Source organism: Pseudopodoces humilis, chromosome 17, assembly GCF_049639895.1.
Source record: "Pseudopodoces humilis isolate 2021_Gansu_Grassland_sample_001 chromosome 17, ASM4963989v1, whole genome shotgun sequence".
Lineage (NCBI taxonomy): Eukaryota > Metazoa > Chordata > Aves > Passeriformes > Paridae > Pseudopodoces > Pseudopodoces humilis.
The window spans coordinates 1,262,332-1,285,436 of NC_142216.1; the positions used below are offsets into that span (position 1 = coordinate 1,262,332).

The 23,105-nt window shown below is 47.1% G+C and overlaps 1 protein-coding gene across 1 annotated transcript; it reads right to left on the reverse strand.

The window, feature by feature from the left end:
- Positions 1–2,958: 2,958 nt before the first annotated feature.
- On the reverse strand, positions 2,959–14,755 carry ADRA1B (adrenoceptor alpha 1B). Its single transcript, XM_005523794.3, has 2 exons — positions 13,505–14,755; positions 2,959–3,841 (listed from the first exon to the last, which is right to left on the reverse strand). Exons 1-2 carry the CDS (start codon positions 14,469–14,471, stop codon positions 3,330–3,332), a joined length of 1,479 nt encoding a protein of 492 aa, XP_005523851.1. The 5' UTR covers positions 14,472–14,755; the 3' UTR covers positions 2,959–3,329.
- Between the last annotated feature and the right edge of the window lie 8,350 nt (positions 14,756–23,105).

Consider the following 23,105-nt stretch of genomic DNA (forward strand, 5'->3'; position numbering starts at 1 on the left):
TTTCTGCTCATTTGTCTGAGGTGAAAGTCAAGCACACAAACTCAGAGCACAGAGCTCAGCTGCTGAATAGAAAGTTGCTATTTTGACATTTTCCAGCCTGGAACTGTACTTTCTAATACCTCTCCTCTCCCCATCACATTTGTAAAGATAATGGGAAGCTGCATTTCCAAAGAGCAAAGGATGCAGGATGCTCTCCAGCCTCAGCCTCATTCAGCTGGATTGATTTTACCATAACTCTTCTCAGAAATAAGCAGCACTTCTGTGAGAGCTGCGTGTGCTGAAGCCTGATGGGTTTAATTTCTGTACAGCTGGGCTGTGACACAGCTCCCTGAGCCATTCCAGCTGTGCCTCTCCACTGGGTGGCTCTGGACCAGCCCCTCCTCAGGGATGAAGCTCCACACAGCAGCTTAACCTGGGGAAATTCAGTGTTTTATGAACACCTTGGGTGCTAAATGGCAGCAATTCATTTTGAGAGGTGAATCTGTTTGCCCACAGAGTGGGTTCATCAGGAAGTCTGTGAATGAGCATGAAAAAGATGCCACCACATGTCACTGCAAGTTCTGCTTGGCAAATTCATTTTGGCTGTAATAAAAAAATTGGCTTGTCCCACAAGGCCTTATGATCGTGCCCTGGCCCAAATAGTTTTTCCTTTAAAGGAAAACTTTGCATCAAATGAAGGATTGACATAAGGAAGAGGGTGATTTGTGCACCCTCCTTTGGGCTGGCTTTGCCTGGTGGAGGTTGTAAAAGATTCCAGTGGGGAAAATGAAGATATTCAGAAAAGATCTCATCTGGACAAGTCAGATGGCCTTGCAAAAGTTTCATATTTTAAGGTGGCATATCAGACTTTCTCCTCTGTAATCTTTGTAGTCCCTACTTCAGATCCACGTGGAGTTTTTTCCCATTTTATAGAATTTTTATTACCTGACCCTGTGTTGAGGCTGTGACTGGAGGTGAAGCTGCTGTTGTTTGACTCTTCTTATCCGTGAGGCAAAGGAGAAGCCTCTCAATGTGCAGACTCTTGGAAAGAGTGCTCAAGGAACCAGGGCTGGGGTTTGGCTCTCCAGTGCTCACTGCTGTTTTGGGAGGTATTTGGAGGGATTTAGCGGTGTTGTTTTTAGAAATCAGATCCTCTGGCAGCCTGGATGTCTGCAGGACACTCACTGGAGTGCTGAAATGGAGATTCTGAGCTCTCACCACTGCTGGAATTTTCCAGCTTTCTACAAGATTCCAGTGAAAGAACTCCTTTATCTAATTCCTGATGGAGGAGTTACGTGTGCTGGTGATGAGGGAAACAACTGCATCCCAGGAGCCACAGTGGCAAATTTAGTGGCCACGAGTGTTTTATTTTGTAGTGAGAATCCTGATGAGGGATCTTGGCTGAATTCCAGCCCTACAGGAACAGGAGCAAGTGTTTCAATTGTTGAGAAATTACTTTAATCATTGTTTTCCATCTCTAAAGTGCCAGTGTACAGCGATGTAGGGAACAATTGGGAATTATGGACAGAGACAGGGACAGCCTGGAGAGGAATGACCTCAGTGCATTCCTCATTGCTCCATCCATCCATCCATCCATCCATCCATCCATCCATCCATCCATCCATCATCCATCCATCCATCCATCCATCCATCCATCCATCCATCCATCCATCATCCATCCATCCATCATCCATCCATCCATCCATCATCCATCCATCATCCATCCATCCATCATCCATCCATCCATCATCCATCCATCCATCATCCATCCATCACATCCATCATCATCCATCCATCCATCCATCCATCCATCCATCCATCCATCCATCCATCCCATCCATCCATCCATCCATCCCATCCATCCATCCATCCATCCATCATCCATCCATCCATCCATCCATCCATCCATCCATCCATCCATCCATCCATCCATCATCCATCCATCCATCCATCCATCCATCCATCCATCATCCATCCATCCATCCATCCATCATCCATCCATCATCCATCCATCCATCCATCCATCCATCCATCCATCCATCCATCCATCATCCATCCATCCATCCATCCATCCATCCATCCATCCATCATCCATCCATCATCCATCCATCCATCCATCCATCCATCCATCCATCCATCCATCATCCATCCATCCATCCATCCATCCATCATCCATCCATCATCCATCCATCATCCATCCATCCATCCATCCATCATCCATCCATCCATCATCCATCCATCCATCCATCCATCCATCCATCATCCATCCATCCATCCATCCTCCATTCATCCATCATCCATCCATCCATCCATCATCCATCCATCCATCCATCCTCCATCCATCCATCCTCCATCCATCCATCCATCATCCATCCATCCATCCTCCATCCATCCATCCTCCATCCATCCATCCATCCTCCATCCATCCATCCTCCATCCATCCATCATCCATCCATCCATCCATCCTCCATTCATCCATCATCCATCCATCCATCCTCCATCCATCCATCATCCATCATCCATCCATCCATCCATCCATCCATCCATCCATCCATCCATCCATCCATCCATCATCCATCCATCCATCCATCATCCATCCATCATCCATCCATCCATCCATCCATCCATCATCCATCCATCCATCATCCATCCATCCATCCATCCATCCATCCATCCATCCATCCATCATCCATCCATCCATCATCCATCCATCCATCCATCCATCCATCCATCCATCATCCATCCATCCATCATCCATCCATCCATCCATCCATCCATCATCCATCCATCCATCCATCATCCATCCATCCATCCATCCATCCATCCTCCATCCATCCATCATCCATCCATCATCCATCATCCATCCATCCCTCCATCCATCATCCATCCATCCATCATCCATCATCCATCATCCATCCATCCATCCATCCATCCATCCATCATCCATCATCCATCCATCCATCCATCCATCCATCCATCCATCCATCCATCCCTCCCCACCCTGGCACAACTCCATGCCCACCCCATTTCCCCCTCTCTCCATACAGGTGTGTCTGGTTGTTCAGCTCTCCCAGGACACCTGAGGAACCCCTTGTGCCCTTCCCAGGCCGTGTGCAGCACCCTCCCTGCCCTCTGCTCACCCTTCAGTAGATTTTCTCTGGGAATTCACTGGGAATACGGGCAGTCCCTGCTCTCGGGCACTGCTGTGGCAGGAAGCCTCCTGTCCCTTCCCGAGCTGTCCCGAGGAGCCGAGCGTGGCTCCATGGGGCTGGCACGGGGCAGGGTGGTGTCCAGAGGGCACAGAGTGGTTGGAACTCCACAGGGAGCTGCCCTGCAGGCAGTGCTGCCGCTCAGGGTGTGCCCATGGGCCCCTGCCCAGAGCCCTGGCCCACGGCCAGGCCGTGCCCGTTGCGCTCGGGCAGGAGCTGGAAGGTGAAGAACTGGCACTGCTGCCTCTGGCCGCCACCCTGGCGAGCCGGGCTGAGCAGGGAGCTGCAGTTGCCGCACTCCTGCAGCGAGCACAGCTCCAGCTGCGGCTGGCTGATCCTGCTCACGTAGCCTGGGCTGGGCGATGCCGAGGATAAAGTCCTCTGGCTGCCGCTCAGGAAGCTCCCGCTGTCTTCCAGGGAATCTCTCCTGGCGTGTTCGTAGGAGCAGCGGTTCCAGTTTCTGTAGCTGTAGGGCCACCAGCCCAGCTGCTTGCGCCGGTGGCACTGGCATCTCAGGATCTGGATAAAAGCCCTCTTGAACTCCTTGCTGGAGCAGGGGTAGATGATGGGATTCAAGCAGCTGTTGAAGTAGCCAAGCCAAAAAATCACCTTGAAGATCGTTTCGGGGGGCTTCAGAGCCGAAAACAGGGATCCTGTCCAGGGGAAACAAGCAGAGAATATCTGAGATAAGAGGTTTGTCTGCCTTTAGGAAGGGAACACACTCAATCTGTGTTTTAAAACTCTTTTATACATGTAGCTTTCAGTGTCATTCTTCTGGTACTGAAATGTTATTTTTAAAGCTAATAAGGAAGTGTTTCCCATCTGAAAGCTAAAGGAGCACATCACTGATGAAAAAATTAAAAAATAAGAAGCAGTCCTTGTGTTTATAGGTCCACACCTGCTGCAGGAACATCTCCTGATCCCAGGGACAGGGAAGGAACCTTTTCCTCTGGAGGGTTTTGGGTTTGCTGGGCTGTGAAATCAGCTGAGTCAGTGGTGGCTGTCAGGATGCCATGGAGGGGCGGGATGTGATTCTGGGCTCTGTTCCCATCTCCCAGCCACGCAGAGGTCGTGCCTGGGGCCTCAGAGCTATGCAAGAACACTTCCTCTGCTCCTGGGTAACAGCTCTGGGGTGCCAGCACAGCCAGCACAGCGTGTGTGGTGCCAGGGCTGGGCTGCACGCCCTGCACCAAGGCTCCTGTGGCTCCACATCCCAGATTTTATCCTGGCTGAGTTTGGGAATGGTGCCAGCTCTGGCTCTGCCCTGGAGCTGAGGAACTCAGGATTAAATGGAGAGTTTAAAGGGATTTCCTCATGACTGGTGCACTTTAGGATTTACAGGACTCCTGTAAGGTGAGCCCCTGTCCCCCAGGGCTGTGCTGCTGGCAATGATCTGCAGGGTTTGGCCAGAACCTTTTCTGTGCAGCTCCTGCAGCTGCTGCAGATCCTGCAGGTCCTGCAGATCCTGCAGATCCTGCCTCTGTCCTGATGGATGCTGCAGGAATTACAGAGCACAACGTGTCGAACATCAGAGAAAACAAAAAATGCATTTGAAAAATTTCCAGCATACAGCAAATCAATGCAGCTCCCAAAATCGTGTCTCCTGAACGTCTCAGGTGAGAGATCCAGTTACAATTCCTGTGATTCCATGGAATGAGCCTTTACATTCCTATAAAGGGAAAGCTGATCCAAGTTTATAACTGCAGTCCAGATGAGGAGGATGCTACCAAAACTTCCCCATGCTCAGCTGCAAAACCTTTGCAGGGTTTATTTTGTAGCTGATAATTGCTAATCTCTCCCTTCAGTTTAGGGGAAAGAGAAGCTCTGTGGCTTTAAAAACAACTACAAAGCATCATAATGTACAAGGAACTTCTTGGAGGTCATACTGATAAATTTCTTAAATTGTTTTCTGGAATTTCTTTAAAATAGAAATTATTTTTAGCTCTTAAAGTCCAGCAAACCTCATGAAGTGGCTCAGGAATCTCTATTTTTTCCTCAGGTGTAAATTTGAATCCACGGTGGTGGATTGAAAGGTCTGCCTTTCTCTGATACTGTAACAGCTGAAAATCTATAGGACATTGCTCTACCAAAGTGAAATACTTTTAGGCAAGTTAAATGTGGGCAGAGAAAATGCTATAAGTAAATTAAATAAATAACTAAGGAATTTTACAGGCCAGATGAAATGAGTGAAAGTCTAGAGAGAAGAACTGGGAACCAATGTGGATAAACAAGCTGTGCTTCTTTAATCTGTATCACACATGAACTTACTCCTGAATTTCTGTTTCAAAACTTTTCTACTATTGTAACTAAATGCTGATCTTTAATTTTTATTTTTTAAAAATTAACCAAAATACCTTTTATTTAGCTGCATTAACCTGTCAGGAGAAGACAAGTGTGGGCTATTTTGATACCTTGATAAAATGCTAAAGCAAAGCCTGCTGGACACACTCGAACACCAGAGTGATATTTCCTGTTCTAATCTCCAATCCCTCCCCTACTGCATCCTGATAAAGAGGTTAAATATTGCCCTGTGCTGATTTAAATGGCTCTTTAAAATGCCAGGAAAATTTGCATGTGGTTCTCTCCTCAGTGATTTATTCATGGTGGGGTGGCCAGAGGGATTTCCTTACTCCGGTGATTGCTCTCCTGGCGTTCCATGTTTAACAGCCTCACTCCAAGGGATGTGTATTTTCTGCTCATTTTTATTTCTTGGCACTAACCCTGTGATTTATTAATCACAGCACCACGATCTCCCTCTCACTGCACCACTGACACCAGCGAGACTTTTGCAAGGAATGGAGCACAGGAAATATTTCAGAAAATCAGCTGGATCCGTTTGGAGGGATCAGTTTTTTGCCCACAGGCCCCAGGATTGATGGAGCTGTTGAGTTTGGAGATACACTGAGCAAGAATCATAAAAAGGAATTAAGAAGTATTTTATTTAGGAAGAACTAATTTCATTTAGGCTCTGACTGGTTCTTTATAATGAATGTTTATTGCAGAGAAAGTCAGTCAAGTCTCCTCAATGAAATTAGGGAACTGTGGGAAACAATTTGCCATATTAATTCTCCTCACATATTCTGCAGAATATGGAGGCAGAGCATCACCGAGACATTAAAATTCAGAGTCCACTGGAGTCAGGCAAGTCCTTGAAACCCTTTGAAAAGGCTCATAAGGACTTCAGTGGACCTGGGAAGAGTCCTTAAAATATCAGTGTGGGCAGCAGGAAAATCTTCTGGAATGGTTTAATTGTTGTACTCTGAGTTCTGAGAGAGGGAAAACAGGAAACTTCACCAACATCAACCCCCATCTCCATCTGTCCCCCAGGAATCAGCTTGTGCAGAAATGAGCATTGCTGTGCAAGGAATCTGCTCTATGATGGAACTTTTCCCTGGGAAAATGGTTGATCAGACGTGTGCTGTGACCAGCACGAGACTTTCCAGGCTGGGAACCTCCGTGATTCCTGCAGGAGCCTCAACTCCTGGAAGCTGCTGATGGCTGAGTTACATCCCCTGTGTGCACAGCCAGTAAAATCCTCCCTGTAGGAGCAATAATTTGCCCCTGAGCAGAGTTGTTGTGAGTTTAGAATGTGCTGAAAGGATGTGGTTGCCTTTTGTTTAAGCTTTCTGCAGCCCTTCGCACCATGGGCTCAGCCAAGCCAGTGTGCCAAGGTTTTAGAGCTAATTGGATTTCTACAGCTCCTGATTTCTTCTCTTCCACCATCCAGTGTTTGTTTACATTCCCCTGGACTTATTTAATATAGGAAAAAAGCCCCACACAGTAGATGTTTACAAACAGTAGATGATGAAGTGGAGAGGATGGTTATAAAACTAAGGGTTGGTCAAGCTGGGAGGCACTGCAGGCTGCTGGAGAAGAGGATTAGGATAACAGGGAAAACAGCTGGAAAACAGTGAAAAATGATGTAGAGAAACAGGGAGAGCATCCAAAATAAGCAGAATCAAACTCAATAAGGAAAATGAAAGGAAAACTGGCTAAATTATAAGTAACAATGGGTAGCATACAAATCTGATGGGGTTCCAAGTCTGGCAGTTGTCATTCTCCAGTGCAGTGATAGGTGCATTATGGATATCCTGGAATCATGGAGTGTTTTGGTTTAAAGGGACCTTAAAGCTCATCCAGTTTCACTCCCTGCCATGGGCAGGGACACCTTCCACCATCCCAGGTTGCTCAGAGCTCCAAAGTGACCTGGTTGTGAGTAATTTATGTCCCAGGACTGACAACCTGTAGCAGATGCCTTGAATTTCAGATGAACAAATCACTGCAATGAGAACAGCATGAACTTCATTCACAATGACTCAGATTTGAGAGCTTTTGAAATGTTCCAGAAATAGAAACTTATCTGGAGTGGCCAAAATAAAACCAGGACTTCAAGGAGTACAGATAGGCATGGGGTCTTTTCCTAAACCCCAGAGCTGCTACACCTCCTTGCATTTCCAAGCAATTGCAAGGCACAGCAGCTACATTTGATTTTTGAAGGGACAGTGCTTTGTATTTAAACACAGAATTACTGTCCTGGGCACCACCTCTCAGCCCAGCCCAGCTCTGTGACTTCCATCACTGAGAGAACTCACCTGTGTTTAAACTCTGCTGTCCTCAGACTAATATGATAAAACCAAGATCAGTTTTGGTCAGAATCTTGTTCGGTCTCTAAAGCTGACAGTGCATAGGGACACAAACACAGCATTATTGTTGTTATTGTTTAGTCCAAAAGAGTCACAGACTCCAGCAGCTCCTGACTAGACAGCACACGAGCCAAGTTTATCCTTCTTTTGCAAAGGATTAGCTGATTAAGGGAGTCTAGGAAAGCTAATCTGAGTCTGCTGACATTTCATTTATTGTCCTTAAATATCTGCAATTACTGAACACACTCTGGTGTTTTCTCTCCTCCTTGCTTCTGCCTGACAGCTGAGCCAAACTGTCTTGGCCATAGGAAAAGCTCCAGCATGGAGTTGAACACTGCTGCAGAGGTGCTGGATGAATTTCCAGCGCAGGTTTTCTCTCTTGTCCCCCAGGGATGGATGCTTATTGCTTTCCAGTTCCTAGGGCTCACCTGCAAGCCCATCAAAACAGCTCCAAATCTTGCAGTGGGTCATGCAGGATTGTTTTAGTAAAGATGTAAAGAAAAACCTCCTGGCTCTTTGGTCCTGGCAGTATTTCACCTGAAGACCCCGAGCTCTGGCCCCAGGTGCTTTAGGGCCACCTGGAATTGTGTTGCTTTGCTCAGGGCTGTTCTGTGCCCTCCAGCCAGAGCAGCTGCTCAGGTGTTTGCAAACCCCTCTGGGGTAAGGACCTCACCTCCAGCTGCCCTGCTAAAAGCAACATCTCCCCTGACACTCTCCCTTCCCTCCTGCCTTTGATTTCGAGACTTGTGAGATTTCCTCTCACTTCCCAGTAGCTCAGTCCTGATTTTTTTTCCTTGGATCTCTCTGACACAGGAGCTGCTGCCATCCCTGAAGACTCAACACTGATTTCTCTGTATTTTTTTTTTTTCTGCATTGCTTGGTGTATTTGTTTCTGTGACACTGACCACTGTAGGATTTCCCTTTGCTCTTCTGACAAACAAATCCAAAGCCTGCAGAGGAATTACCCAGGAATTTGTGCAGCCTCCCCTGCTTTGATAACAACTTTGTCCTAAACCCCAGACATCTGCAAGTGACTGGAAATTGATACCCTTTGCAAAGCAAAGGCTTAAACCAGGGCTTAAGGGAGGTTATTTCAGTAGGAAAATGAATCATTCCAAAATAATCTGGTGCTCCCCATGTGCCAAAACCCTCAGTGCTGCTCAGTGAATGCCCTCAGCATGTTTAATTGTCCAGTTCCTGCTGTCTCCTGCCAGCTGAACTTTGCCAAGGATTGACCTGCCAGATTGCCACATCTCAGGGATTTATCCGAAATCTGTAATTATTAACTCGAGGTCATCAATTGGAGAGAGCTGGACTGCTCAGGGAGAGGAAGAGGAGGCAAATGAGGTGAAGATAAGCCAGGCCTAAAGCCCTGCAGAGAGCAGAGCCCGGTGGCACTGACAGCACCAGACCTAAAGCCTGGAAGGTTTCCCATGGAAACCAAGGGGTTTAATTTGGAATTCTCAGAGGTTGGCCTGATGTAACAAAAATCTACATTCTGCACTTAAATAACATTTTATTTTACGAATAATTTTGTGTTGGCTAACCTACAACATGCAGAGTGTTTGATGTTATTTTTTATTACTTATAGAGAGATTACAAAAGCTTAATCCATAGTGATGGTCCCACCACGTGTATCTTCATCCTGGGGCTCTTGGCACCTTCTTCCACTGCTGGTTAAGTTCTGAGAGTTTTATTTTTCTTCAGTGGATGGACCCCAGGATTTGTGGGAGCAAAGGGATTTAGGCTCTGAACTGAGCAGTGCATCCTGCTCTGATCTCCACTGGAATTATGCAGCAGGCTGGGGAAGTGCCCTGGTGAAGTGCCTGGTGAATTTTCCCTCTGGGAATGTCTGGGAGAAGACTGGGAATTCTGCTCTGATGTATCAATTTACAGGGGTAAATAATATACAATCCTTCATTTTGTATTCATTTTTTAAACAAAGGTATTGTCATAAAATTGGACACTCCATCATTGAAAGGAGGCAGTTTTAATGAGTGCAGTTCTGCAGGGCTCTAGCCTTTAAATAAAAAGAATCTCTTTTACTCATCATTTATCACCAGTGAATATTTAATGCAGTCCTACTGCCTAAGGAAGAATTTGTATGAAAAGGATGAAAAGAAACATTTATTTTAAAAAAACAAGATATTTACTCCTCAAAGCTGAGTCACTGAATTTATGGCCCAAGAAGTTGTCTCAAAGACATGAATGTCTTTGGTTTATTTTTTATGTTGAATCACAAATAATTTTGAGTGGCAGGGGGACTGTTTGCACAGGCAGGGAGCTTTTATACATGTGCAGCCAGGATGTTCTGCAGCTCCACTGCTGTCTGGAAAGAATATCCAATACAGGAACAACCCAGATTTCTCAGAGGATTCTCTCTGATCGCAGTTCTGCATCCCCAGGTGCTGAAGCCCAGCTCAGAGCTCCAGAGCTGACTGGGGGAAATTCAGTGCTGAGAATTTAATGCAGCTCAGTGCCTGTGCTGGCAAGGCTGGAATTCCAAGCTGCACTGGACACAGAGCTTTCCTTGGGATTTTTGCTTGAAAATCGCTCTGGAAGTGTTGCTATCATTTCTTACCATTTTTCCAAGCAATCTGCCTGCTTTTAGCACCACAGCTGTTCCCAGGGCATCGCTGCCACCTGATGGAGTAACTCTGGGCTGGAATATCAAATGAGGAGCTGAGGAATAAATTGAAATGCCAGACTGGAAGAAGAATAATTTTGCCTGGGAAACTCGTGGAACTGCTGAGAATACCAAGGAAACTCTGCTACATCTAAGCAGATTTGTTCAGACCTGGGGCTGTGGTGCCGCAGAAATAACATTTACCAGCTTGGCAAATGTTTTGTGGTTGGATCCACAGCAATCCAGAGCTGCTTTGCCAACACCCTCCTGCAGAGTCATGGAGTTACTGAGGGAAACAAGGAGCAGAGAAATAGAAATATAAATAGCCATGATGCAGATGTGAGGGTGTAATTTGGGTTACTGGGGCAAACAGAAGGTGTGAGAAGGAGAAGCTGAGGAGGAAGCCTGTCCTTGCAGGGAGGGGAGGTGTCCCAGCTGGACAGCCCAGGAACCAATGGAGAGCTTGGAAAACATCAGCACCTTTTGGATTCTACAGTTTCCCTATCCCAGGAACTGATTTCATACCACTGGGTGCTCTTTAAAGGGTTTTTAATAGCATTTCACTGAATTCTGTGTCTTCAAGACACAAAGCAAAAGATTCCTGCTATGAAGAGTGCAGCTCACAGCTCCTTAGGAATTCTGCAGTTGAGAGCAGCTACATTGTGCATGTCAGGGAAAGGACTTTTCCCACCTGTCCTAGTGAGCAATGCTTGAGTCATGCCTGACATCCCTAATTGACTCTGCACTGATACACAGAGATAAAAATACAGGGGGTTGGACAGTGCTGGATCATAAATTTAAAAAGAAAAATCAGGGACAAGGAATAAATCCAGCCTATTCCTAGTCAGCAGAACAAAGGGAATATACCCTCAGTGGAAATGCATTTGGATCCAGTATGGGATGCTGTGGATACCCTCTGCCCCCCTGCTTTAGCCAGAGGGTTTCTGACAGGAATGGGATCCAGCAGAATTTATGGGACTGCCAAGAGCTCGTCCCTGCAGCTCCTCCTGCCCTCGGCTCTGGGGTGCCAAGGGCCCCACACTGGGGCTGTTGGGGTCACAGCACTGGGCTGGGGTCCCCAGCCCTGGGTTTGGTCCCCAGCCCTGGGTTTGTCCCCAGAACTGGGTTTGTCCCCAGCCCTGGGTTTGGTCCCCAGCTCTGGGTTTGTCCCCAGCCCTGGGTTTGTCCCCAGAGCTGGGTTTGTCCCCAGCCCTGAGTTTGTCCCCAGCCCTGGGTTTGTCCCCAGAACTGGGTTTGTCCCCAGAACTGGGTTTGGTCCCCAGCTCTGGGTTTGTCCCAGCCCTGGGTTTGTCCCAGCCCTGGGTTTGTCCCCAGCCCCAGTGCCAGCCCCGGTGCTGTGCTGGAGGCTCCAGCCTGTCACCCACTGCTGCCTTTGCACAGTTTATACAGGAGATAAAATCATATCCTGGCAAGCAATAAATTCTCCCTCAGAATATGAGTGAGCAGCCACTCACTAAACCTCCCAGAGAGCCCAGGGGATCTGAAATAACTTCTCAAAGGGAAAACTGTCACTTTTATGGAAGCTGGTTGGTGTCTCCCTTTGCTCCTGCCCTGTGTCTGTGTTTTGCTGGCCTCATCTGAGCTGGCTGAGGGGTGTCAGTCCTGGCTCCTGCCACCCACACACACGAGCTGCTGTGTTCACAGCTGCTTTTATCCTCCAGTAATTCAAAATCAAAGAGGGAATCTGCTTTATCAGGGGATCATGACCTACTGGCTACAAATCTGGTACTGCTACATATGGTGGAAATGCATTTCTATCCCCAGCTGGGTGTTTTTGATTGTTTTATATTTATTAACTTCCTTTAAGAGCCAGCACAGGGACTTAAACTTCAGTAGCCAAAGAGAGCTTTACTCGCTGTTTTCCTTTGGTCTGGAATTTTTCACATCCTTACCATGACCTTTATGCAAGTGTTGAGTCAAAGATTTTTAAATTCTGTATAATAAGCTAGAGATGACAAAGTTGCCCTGCAGTAGGTGAAGCAGTAAAGATTCTAAATTATATTACACAGAAATTACAGTTTTATTACACTTCACCAGGACCAGGCTGCTGAACTCAGTTTAGTTTTCTACAACAATCTCTAAAAATACTCGCTTACCACTCAATCAGAAATGTTTTGGTTGGGTAACTAAGTAAACACAAATACAGAACATTAATAAAGGCTTTTTCTCCCTTTTCTTTATCCACCTCTTTCCATAATTAGGCTGCCAGATCATCTCAGAGAAATTAATTTTGGACAGATATTTCTGAGAGCTCAGTAATTGAATATCTTGAGATACTCCCCTTCAGAGGTGCTAATATTAAAAACAATACAAGCACATTTCACACAACTTTAGGGACACTGAGCAATGTGTTAAGGCTATGTCAACGCTTGAACAATATTTTAAAGTTGAAAGTGAACAAAGTGGCTGCCAAAAGCTCCCACGGCAGTGTCCCAAACGCCTGAATTAAGATCTGCTGACACCAAAGAGCACCTTCCTTGGGGGTCTGTGGGATCTCCTTTGGTTTGGGGATTTGATTAGTAATATTTGAACTCAGAACTAGAACTTTTTGGCTTCCCAAAGCTCAGGGGAATTTTGCCCTTCTCAATTAACTAAGTTCATTTCCAGTCTGAGCACCTTAAAATGCCCAAATCCTCCTGTGTTATATCCCAAATCCCTAACACTGCAGTGCTGCAGCTCTTGGTCTCATCTAGGATTTGGGGTAAAGCATTTTTGTAATGTTTCTGACACCAAATTCCATTCAAATGAACAACACAAAGGGGATTTAAGACATGAACCCTGGAGATGTTGTCCTCCTGGGGACTGGGTGAGCAGCTTTGTGCAGCTGCACACTGCCCAAAGTTCCAGTGAGACTCTTTGCTGATCAGGAGTTCCCTTCCTTTCATTCCCTTCCTTTCATCTGCTCCCTGCAGCTCTCCCAACAGTATCTCCTTCTCATCCATCTGATTCCTTCCCATGATATTTCTGTAGGATCCGACAAAGCCATCCCGACCCCTGCCCTCGCAGTCCCCCGGTTCCCAACTCACCCAGGGGCAGGACAATGAAGAAGGGGAGCCAGCACAGGATAAACATGCCAACCACAATTCCCAACGTCTTGGCTGCCTTCTTTTCTCTGGAGAATTTTAGAAGTTTGAAAGCTAAGGAGTTCCTGGGATTGTGACCCTTGGATTTGGTGTTGTTTAAGGAGTCCTCGTGCTTGTAATGAATCCGTAAGGTCAGCTCCTTGGAGTTGGACATTTCCTTCATCACCCCGGCTTCCAGGTTCCTGGTAGTCCTTTTGGCCACGATGTAGACCCGGCAGTACATGACGAGGATGACGATTAAAGGGATGTAAAAGGAGCCCAGGGAGGAGAAGAGAGCATAGAAGGGCTCCTCGGTGATCCGGCACTCCCTGTCGTCCTGCGGGGCCGGCTCCTTCCAGCCCAGCAGAGGCCCGATGGAAATCACCATGGACAGGACCCAGACAGCCAGAAGAGCTAAAATCGCCCTTCTCCTGGTGACCAGCGTGGGGTACTGCAGGGAGTAGCGGACCCCGATGTATCTGTCGATGGAAATCGCACACAGGCTCAAAATAGAGGCTGTGCAACACAGCACATCCACTGCTGCCCAAATGTCACAGAATATCCTCCCCAAAACCCAGTAGCCAAGCACTTCCAGCGTGGCAGAGAACGGCAGGACGGTGAAACTCAGCAGCAGGTCCGCTATGGCCAGGTTAATGATGAAATAGTTCGTAGGGATTCTTAAATGTCTGTTGCAAGCCACTGAGAGAATCACCAGGATATTACCGATGATAGCAAAGAGAATAAAGGCACCGAGGATCAGCCCCACGATGATCGCCCTGCTGGTGGCCAAGGCAGGTGAATCCAGGTTGCTTCCCGTCTCGTTGGAGTTGTTTGCAGAAAAATTGCCGTAATTTAGCGCAGAGCCTTTGAAATATCCCGGTATCGATGTATTGGGTTTATCACCAAGGTAGGTATTCATCTTAAAAATCATCCTCCATAGCAAGCTGGAGTTGCGTCCCTGGGCGAGTCAGCTCAAAGTCATCTCCGGACGGGAGAAGTGGCCGCAGAGCCGCGGGCAGCACGGGCAGGAGCATTCACGGTCCCGGGGAGCCGCAGCCCCAGCGCCGGGAGCCGGGCCGGGCCCGCCGGGGCAGCCGGAACCGGCACCGGCACCGCCGGGAGGCTCCGCGCTGCTCCATCCCCGAGCACCGAGCACCCAGCACCGAGCGGCAGCGGCAGAGATCCCGCCCGAGCCGGGGGAGCTGCGCTGCTGCCGTGCCTGACACGCGGGGCGGGCTCACAGACCGACACGGAGCGCCACGGAGGCGGAGGGACAGAGGGACAGGGGGACAGGGGGACAGGGGGACAGGGGGACAGAGGGACAGAGGGATAGAGGGATAGAGGGACAGGGGGATAGAGAAACAGAGGGAGAGAGAGAGGGACAGAGGGACAGAGGGACGGGGGGGGACAGAGGGACGGGGGGGGACAGAGGGACAGAGAGAGGGACAGAGGGATGGCCCCGGGTCCCTGCGGGGCCGAGGGCAGTGGCGGTGCGGGGACAGTGCAGGGACCGTGCGGTGTCTGTCAGTGGCGGTGCTGTGACAGTGCGGTGGCGGTGCGGGGACAGCCGTGGGGACAGCAGTGGGGACAGCAGTGGGGACAGCAGTGGGGACAGCAGTGGGGACAGCAGAGGGGACAGCACTAGAGGGCAATGCCGGCCAGGTGACACCAGGGGAACATCACGATCTTAACTCAGCGTTTGCCACAGGAACCTGCAGTGCAAACCTGTAAAAATCTGCATTATCTGAGAAAAAAATTCCTTGGTGGGATGGGGTGAAAAAAGCAGTTTTGGGACAAAATGATCTGTCACCATTTTGCCCGTTAAGGAAATATATTGGAGTTTATTTTGTGAGTCACATATCATTTTAGAGAGTTAATCATCTCCTAAAGACAAATAGCTTGGTTCCAAAAATCCCTGGCTTATTTGTACTGTTCATTATTCAGTATTACTATTCAATATTCAATGATGGCATAAAGTTTGTTTCTAATTAAGAATCTGCTAATAAAATAAAATTGTAACTGATCAGCAAAATCTTGACGCCGTTCTGTACTCCTGCACTGGGCACATCTGTGGCTCCATCTCCTCTTTTCCACCTCTGTAACTTTTCCAAGCAGTTTATTGTGAATCCCACCCACAGCCCAAGGGAGGGCAGAGACAAGCGTTTACTTTAGGAAATATTTTACTTTCACTACTCTTGATGCTGAAGTATCTCCCTGAGCCTTTGCTCAAGGCTCTGAGGTCACTGATGTTGTTAACTCATCGTAGCTCTGGGGAGAGTCATCCCCTTACAGTAGCCTATAAAGCAAAATATAAGTAACAACTGATTTATTTTGTAGATAGCCTTTAATATTGAAAGCAGTGGTTCCTTGGTTTCTTCATCTTATGAAGCTTTGGGGAGAAATCTCAGATCTTTAGAGCTCAGTGCCATTAAAAACAACAAGTGAGAGATTTGCTGAACATAAAACTGCCAAACTCCTGTTCTCAACTTTCTGTCAGCAGATTACGTCCCCCAGCTGTTGTCTGCTGTACTCTGGGTTACTCTATATTGATTTTCCCGTTACAAAATGTACCGTGTTTAAAATAAAAGCTTCATATTTAATAAGGCAGCTATGGCCGGGAGCTGCAGCTGGCTGCTGGCTTTGAGGACAAACCGTGTAAACCAAAGTTGAATTTTAGTCAGGGAGTGCATGGCAGATGTTGCCGTGGCCCTTCCCAGCAGCAGGGCTGTGGCAAAGCTTTGCTGTTCAGAAAATCCCCTTTGAAACGTTCACAAGAATGACGGGATAATGTCACGGAATCACTGAAGGGAAGAGGAACAAATACGGGATTTATGAGCTTCACCTCAGCCTTCCTGCCCTGTCAGCGGCAGATTTCAGTGCTGCTAAAGGCAGGCAGCAGCTGGCACTTGGGACATTCATCCTTCACGTTTCCAGCTCCTGCTGGGCTCCACTCCTGGTTCTGTTGGTGATTTCTGACCGTGTTTCTCTGCCTTGTCTGTGAATTCCTCAGGCCGGGGGCTCTGGCCTGGTCCCACCCGCAGAGGGCACGGAGCCACTGCATCCTCCCTCTCCTGGGGACTGAGCTACGCTGATTAAAAATAGTTTGATTAGATCATTAGGTCCCGACATAACCCTGTTACAGCCCTTGGCACGTCAGAAAATGTGATCACTGCAGAATGTTGAGGGGTTGGATAAGAAAAGCTCTGCGAGGGTGTGAAGTGCTCCGCTCTGGTTTTCAGCTGGCGCCGTGTGGGACGTGCCCAGCCTGCCAAGGGTGACAGAGTGGCCCAAAGCTGCCTTTGGGCACACTCCAGACAAAATTTGTAGTCCCAGATCTTTCCACGGCCCTTCAGCAGCCACTTCCAGGAGTCAGCTGGCTCCAGGACACGGTGCCCTCAGCAGAGGGAAGGGAGCGGATCCTCACCGGCCACGCTTGGACAAAAACATTTACTGAGTACTGGGATCAAACTGCTTCCCTTCCTGGTGCTGCTTTCTGTGCCCCTCTGGAGGAAAGGACAGACACAAAAATCCCTTCCAGGGCTCAAAGGAAGGCAAAGCTGAGGCTGATCTCCCCCAGCCCCTGGAGGAGCCGGCAGTGCTCTCACAGCCCTGTGCAGAAACAAAGCGGCCGGATAATCACCAGCCCGAGCTGATGAACGCTCACAAATTGCTCTGAGATCTTCAGCAGCAGGTGCTGGGAGAGAAGGAAATGTATTGAAACTCAGACACCAGCATTAACTCTTTACCTGCCTGGAGGTGAGGGATGGAACAGGCACTGTGAGAAAAAGAAATTCTGTTTTTCTGCCAGGGTTGAGGTGGTGCTTGGAGCCAGTCAGAGACACCTGCTCAGAGAAGTGCAGCCAGGATTCATGGCAGAGCTCCTTTCATCCAGATGAATTCACAGTTTTCAATGAAAAAGTGAATTTAATAGCCTGAAGATTCTAGTCAATTATACTTCAATCATGCTCCCAGAGTCTCCATTGAAATGGAGCCCTTGAGCACTCAGCTTTGTGAGGGGCTGTGCTCCTTTTCCTCATTTGTAAAGGGATGTTAAAATACAGGCTGGAATTTGGATCTGATCCTGACACACAGCAGAAACACTCCCAGAGCACCTTTGCAACGCTGCTCTGAATTGGGTGTGGGGGCACGAGCTGATCCAGGATTTAAACATCTCCATATAGTTTTATACAATCCCCCTTGAGCGTTTCCATCTCACTTCTCTGCTGTTTTCTCTGATATTGAAGCATTACTGAGAAGTGGAGCGAGGAGCTGGGCTTGGGGAAGGTTTTTGGTGTGATTGTGGGTGGGTATTTCGATTCCTGTGATGAAGAATTGTATCTGCAGCTCTCAGAACATGGGAGAGTTTGGCTCTAGATTTTGTTCAGAACAGAGCTTCTTTGTAGGGAGCTCCTTAAAACTGTATCGATAAAAAGATGAAATTTGTCTGGTTTTGATAGGAACTGCAGTGTTAGCTACAGAGCTGCACTTAATTATTGCTTGCTTTATTAATTTCAGTGGAAAAATGTTGGTCCTGTACCTTTGCAGAGTTGGTACAAGGCTCCATCCTGAAGTCTTTCTTTTGTAAATCACTAAAAATCACAGACGGTGTCATCCACGAAATGTATTTCCTTCATTTCTGTTCTTTCTGATGGGCAGGACTTTGTCCTTCATGGAAAACCTCTTTGCCTCATCCAGAATTATAAAAACTTCCCACACACATTGGAAATACACTGGATTATGTTTCCTTAATTTTGTGATTAACTAGGAACCCATTTCCTTGGAACACAGAAACCCTGAACCCCAGGGAAGGGAATTTCCATGATGAGAAGAGAAAAAAATACATTTAAAATGCTAATTTGCAGTTGTCCAATGGTGATATTTAAAGCCTTGTGGGTTTATTTTCAGAGTAAGGGAAATATCTCCGAGGTTTGTACTAACAGCCAAGGTTATTAGCTGGAACTTGCCAAAACAGGATTGCATACACTTGCAATTTGGAATGATCTTTTTTTCCCGTAGTTATACAGTTTGTCATTTGTATGTAAATAGGATTTCAAGAGCATTTTTCTGGTAAAATTTACTAAAATACAATTATTTTCAGGCTGTCACTGGCTCTTAAATCCCCTCCCAGATGTAGATTTTGCCCGTTGCCCACACTAAACCATGTTTTATCTCACTGTGCATTTCGGTCAGAGCTGTGCTGGGGACTCCCAGCATTTATCAATAATTGAGCAGTTATTGAGAGAGGCCTTATCTCAGAGACTTTGTGAGGGGGATGCCAGCAATGGACTCTGCATTTAGGTGGGGTAGGAAAATCAGTGTTTGGAACGAGTCAGTCCCTGCCTTAAGGAGAGAGGGAAGAGCAGGAGCAGGGCAGGTCCTGCCTGTCCTTTGCACCTTAAATTGGCACCTCCTGGCCAGGAGCTGGTGCAAATCCCTCCCAAAGCTCTGCCTAAGTGCCCTGAGCAAAGAGGATTTCTGCCTGATCCCACCTGGAGATGATCCAAACCCAGAGAACTCTTGGTCTCTGCAATCTTTCAGAATTTTAATCCAAATTTCAGGGAATTTAAGGAACCAGGAGAACTAAAACAATTCAGAAGAGGACACCAGGCTCTCCTGGAAGGATCCTTTCCTTTGCTCCACATTTCAGCTGAACTTGCCTCTTTTGGGATAGAATTATAATGGAATAAACTTGAGGATTTAATCTCTCTGTTCTAGAAATTCTGGAAATTTGTATTCCCCCTCCCTAGCTTGATAATTACCCAGTCATTCCTTTGCTGAACTCATTGCAGTAAAAATAATAATGCTAAAGGGCAGAATTCCTTGGAGAAGGGTTGCAATGGACAGAAAGCTGCTTTTGGTGCAGGGTTGAAAACATCAGGATAATAAGGAAGCAAAGGACAAAGAGGAGCTCTTTGCTCTACAAGAAGGGAATGAAAAGAAGAACTTTTGGGAAAATAAAGCAAAAAGAACCAGGACAGTGACTTCTGTCAGATCTCCAAATGTGCCAGTCCTTCAAGGTGAAAAATTCGAATTGAGAGGGAATTTTGCACAATCTCAAAGTCTGGAACTTGCTGAGAGAAAAATGTCTCTTTGGTGTCTTTTCTTCGAAGTGAATCTGGACCCTCCTGTTAAGGAGTGAACCAAAATATTCCCTTTTCTCGTTATTAACACTCAGCCTGTGAGCCAGGGCTTGAAGTGCTGCTGCTTCTCCTCCCTCACAGCAGAGTGTGAATGCACAAACACCTCATCACACTTTATGCATTTGTGGTTTCACACTCCTCAGAGCAAATTAAAGAAGCACATGCTACTCTATCTTTTTAGAGATGAGTGTAGCGGAGAAATAAAGGAATTTTTCCTTTTAAATTCATAATTTAAAGGAATTTTTCAGTGTTACCCAGTGCATCAGTTGGACTCTCAGTAGCCAGAACACAAACTGCAGGTGGAACTGTGAGATCTTCAAAGAAAATAATTAATTTGACTTGTATTTTCTGTTAAATGAACACTGAACTCTTCTTTGAATTAATGTTAAATATTCATGAATTTGTTATTTTTCCCATATTTTGTTCTTGTGAGAAGCCATAAAAATCTGTAAGCAGTCTTTATTTCTCCAGAGAAAAATTAGGTGTGAGAAAACATCTGTTTCTCTCTTTTTCCTGTCGAGATTTGGAATAATTATATCAACTATTTAAGCAACTGGGAAGGACCTTGTTCTACTTAATTCTGATTAAATGTGCATTAGGTATGAAATGCCTCGTGCATGGTGTGGCAACCGAGGGCAGTGTAGGGGAGCACTGGGAATGGTTTTATTGGGTGGAATGGATGTGATCCCTGCTGCTCCCCACATTGCTGAGAGGAACTGGGAGATGTGGCTGCTGCTTCTCCACTGGGAGCTCCTCTGGAATTCTGGAGCTGCCGAGGTTGGGAGCAGCTCCTGGGGTCTGAGCTGCTGGGGCTGCCAGGGCTGGCTCCATCACCCACAGCTCTGGATCTGGCATTTCCCACAGGGAAATGTGATCCAGGCACACCAGAGAAGAGCCTTTTCCTAACAGGTTTCCTGTGACCTCCCGAGTGTCCACTCTGGAATTGTTTTCCAAGAACAAAGCCCAGCGATGCTGCAGATGCTCCAGGTCTTTGCCTAACCGAGATAATGAGCAGGTTTTTATTGGAATTTACATTATTTTTACACTGCAAGAGATATTCTTGAAAGTGCCAGAAGCCACCATGAGTCAGAAATAAAAGTGAGCTAAAGGCAGCAGCTCTGATCCGCCAGGAACTGTTTCCTTTTCAGGGAGTGTTTGCAGAACCATTCCAGGAGCTGTTCCCCAGCAGCCAAGGGTGCCTGTCCTGGATGAAATCCCATCATCTTCCTCACCTGGGGTGCAAGGAGCTAAATGATGAGTAACTGTGTCCAGGAAAATGGCAGAGAAATACCTGAGAGCTCCTTGAGTGTGGCTGTACACAGCCTGTCGGGAATATTGAGGGACAATCCATGGGAGCCCTTTGAAAAAGCTGGATGCACCAATGGATGGAAAGGAGGAGACACTCAGCAGCACCCTCATGGTTTTAGATGTTGCCAATGATTTCTGGTTGCTGTGTTTTTTTAATGATATAAAATACAATTTTTCAAACAAATAGGAGATTTTCCTTTAGGAATAATCTGTGGATGAGCTGAGATGTGGGGGGTTGTTTGGATAATTTGTGGTAACAGGCAGTGCTTGTGCAGACTTTGTCCATCCCAATTAGCCCATTAGGTTGGTATTTGCTGTAATTAAGAGTGATTTTGGTGATGCTGCAGATTTCCATCAGGAGCAGCAATCCCAGCAGGCAGCGGCTGCTCCCAGGTCAGTGGTGCCAGATGAAGTCATTGCACTTGTCAGTCACTCTCCTGATGAGAAACTTGCCCTTTTTGGGTAGGAACCACCCGACAGCTCTGGGCCTCAAGGATGTTTGGTTGTAAGCAGAAACTGCTCCGGTAGCTGGGTGAAAGAGACCTCACCTTGAAGGGCATCTGAGGAAAGAGATTCCTGACCTACATCTGCCAAGAATCCAGTGCCAGCTCCATTCCTCCCGACCCTTTGGAATGAGCGGGAACATTTTCCCGTGATGAAGATAATGGGAGGAAATGTGGATGAGAATGAGTCACTGAAATTCTTGTTCAGAGTGCAATATCCAGCATCCCCAGAGACCTTTATTTATAGCCTGAGCAAACTCGACAGAGTTGCAGGAGGACAAATGAAAGTGTAGGAGAAGCTGAAGTAATGAGTAATGATAACTCCAACAGGCTCTTTCCATCACAAATTAAGTGAGCACATCATGGTAGTAAATCTGCAAAAGAGCTCAGACAGTTTTATCTCTGAGGAGCCCTGAAAGACTTCTTGGAATACACGTTGGAGTAAAGGTTTCATTTCATGTTTGCCTCTAGTAGATGTTTAGAATAAAAAATACTACAGATCTGGAGAATATTCAGGACCATTACCATGGTCTGCATCTCATCCTTGTGTCTGTCCTCAGTGCTGCCCCCTCAGGGTGTGGTTTGCCATAAATGAAATACATTCATATATGAAATAAATTCAGGGACAGCAAATGTTCACAGTTGCAAGAATACAATCAGAGTTAATGGAATAGGTCTGTCCCTGTCATCCTGACTGTGACTGCAGTCTGCAGCCAGGAAAGAGATCCTGGACTTCTCCAGGGCTGCTGGAGGAGGGACAAGCTCCTGCCATGTGTCATTTTTAGTGGAAACAATCTCCCAGGACCGATGTGAGTGATTTGCCTGTGTCTGTACGCAGCAGGAAGGCACCACCAAGGTAACACCACCAAGGTAACAGCAGTCCAGGTGCATGGAGAATATCCCAAATTCCTGCACATTCCCCACCCTGGCACTGGGATCTCCTCTGCTGCCCCAGGATCTCCTCTGCTCCTGAGCATCCTGAGCCGATGGGAACTGCACCCCGAGCTCCTGGGATGGGCTGCTGAGTGAATTCAGGCAAATCATGGCCTCTCCCAGTGCCTGCCTTTCCTGAGGAAATGCTGCTGCCTGTCCTGTAAATAAAACACCTTCAGGCATTCAGCTGGAAAGCAATAAATCAAATATATCTGAACAATATTGATACAGGCTGTGAGCAGCTACAGCACAGTGACAGCCGAGCCTTGCCCCTTCCCACATGCACACAGGAAAAAATTTCTACAATGAAGAAGTTATAGAAAAGGTTTCGTGGAGTTTAAACAATATTGTGGCTTGATAGAAACAGAAATTATGAACTGGACATCTCCAAAGTGGTCCTTTTCCTTTGTGTGCACCCAGAGTGTACAACACAGGCTGCTCTGGGCTGGTTTGGTGGCTGAGCCATCCCTCATGCCAAGGGTTCTGCTAAGCCGGGACTGCAGCTGATTGATCCCTCGAGCTGCAGGGAAAGGTCAGCCAAAAATGAGAATTTTCACAGGCTGGGAGAGGTCCCCACAAAAAGGCTTTTGGATTTCTGATTGGCAGGGCTGTGAGAGGGAGATGCTGTGATACAGAACACTGGGATGGAGAGGACTTTGGCATCTGCATGGATTAGGATGT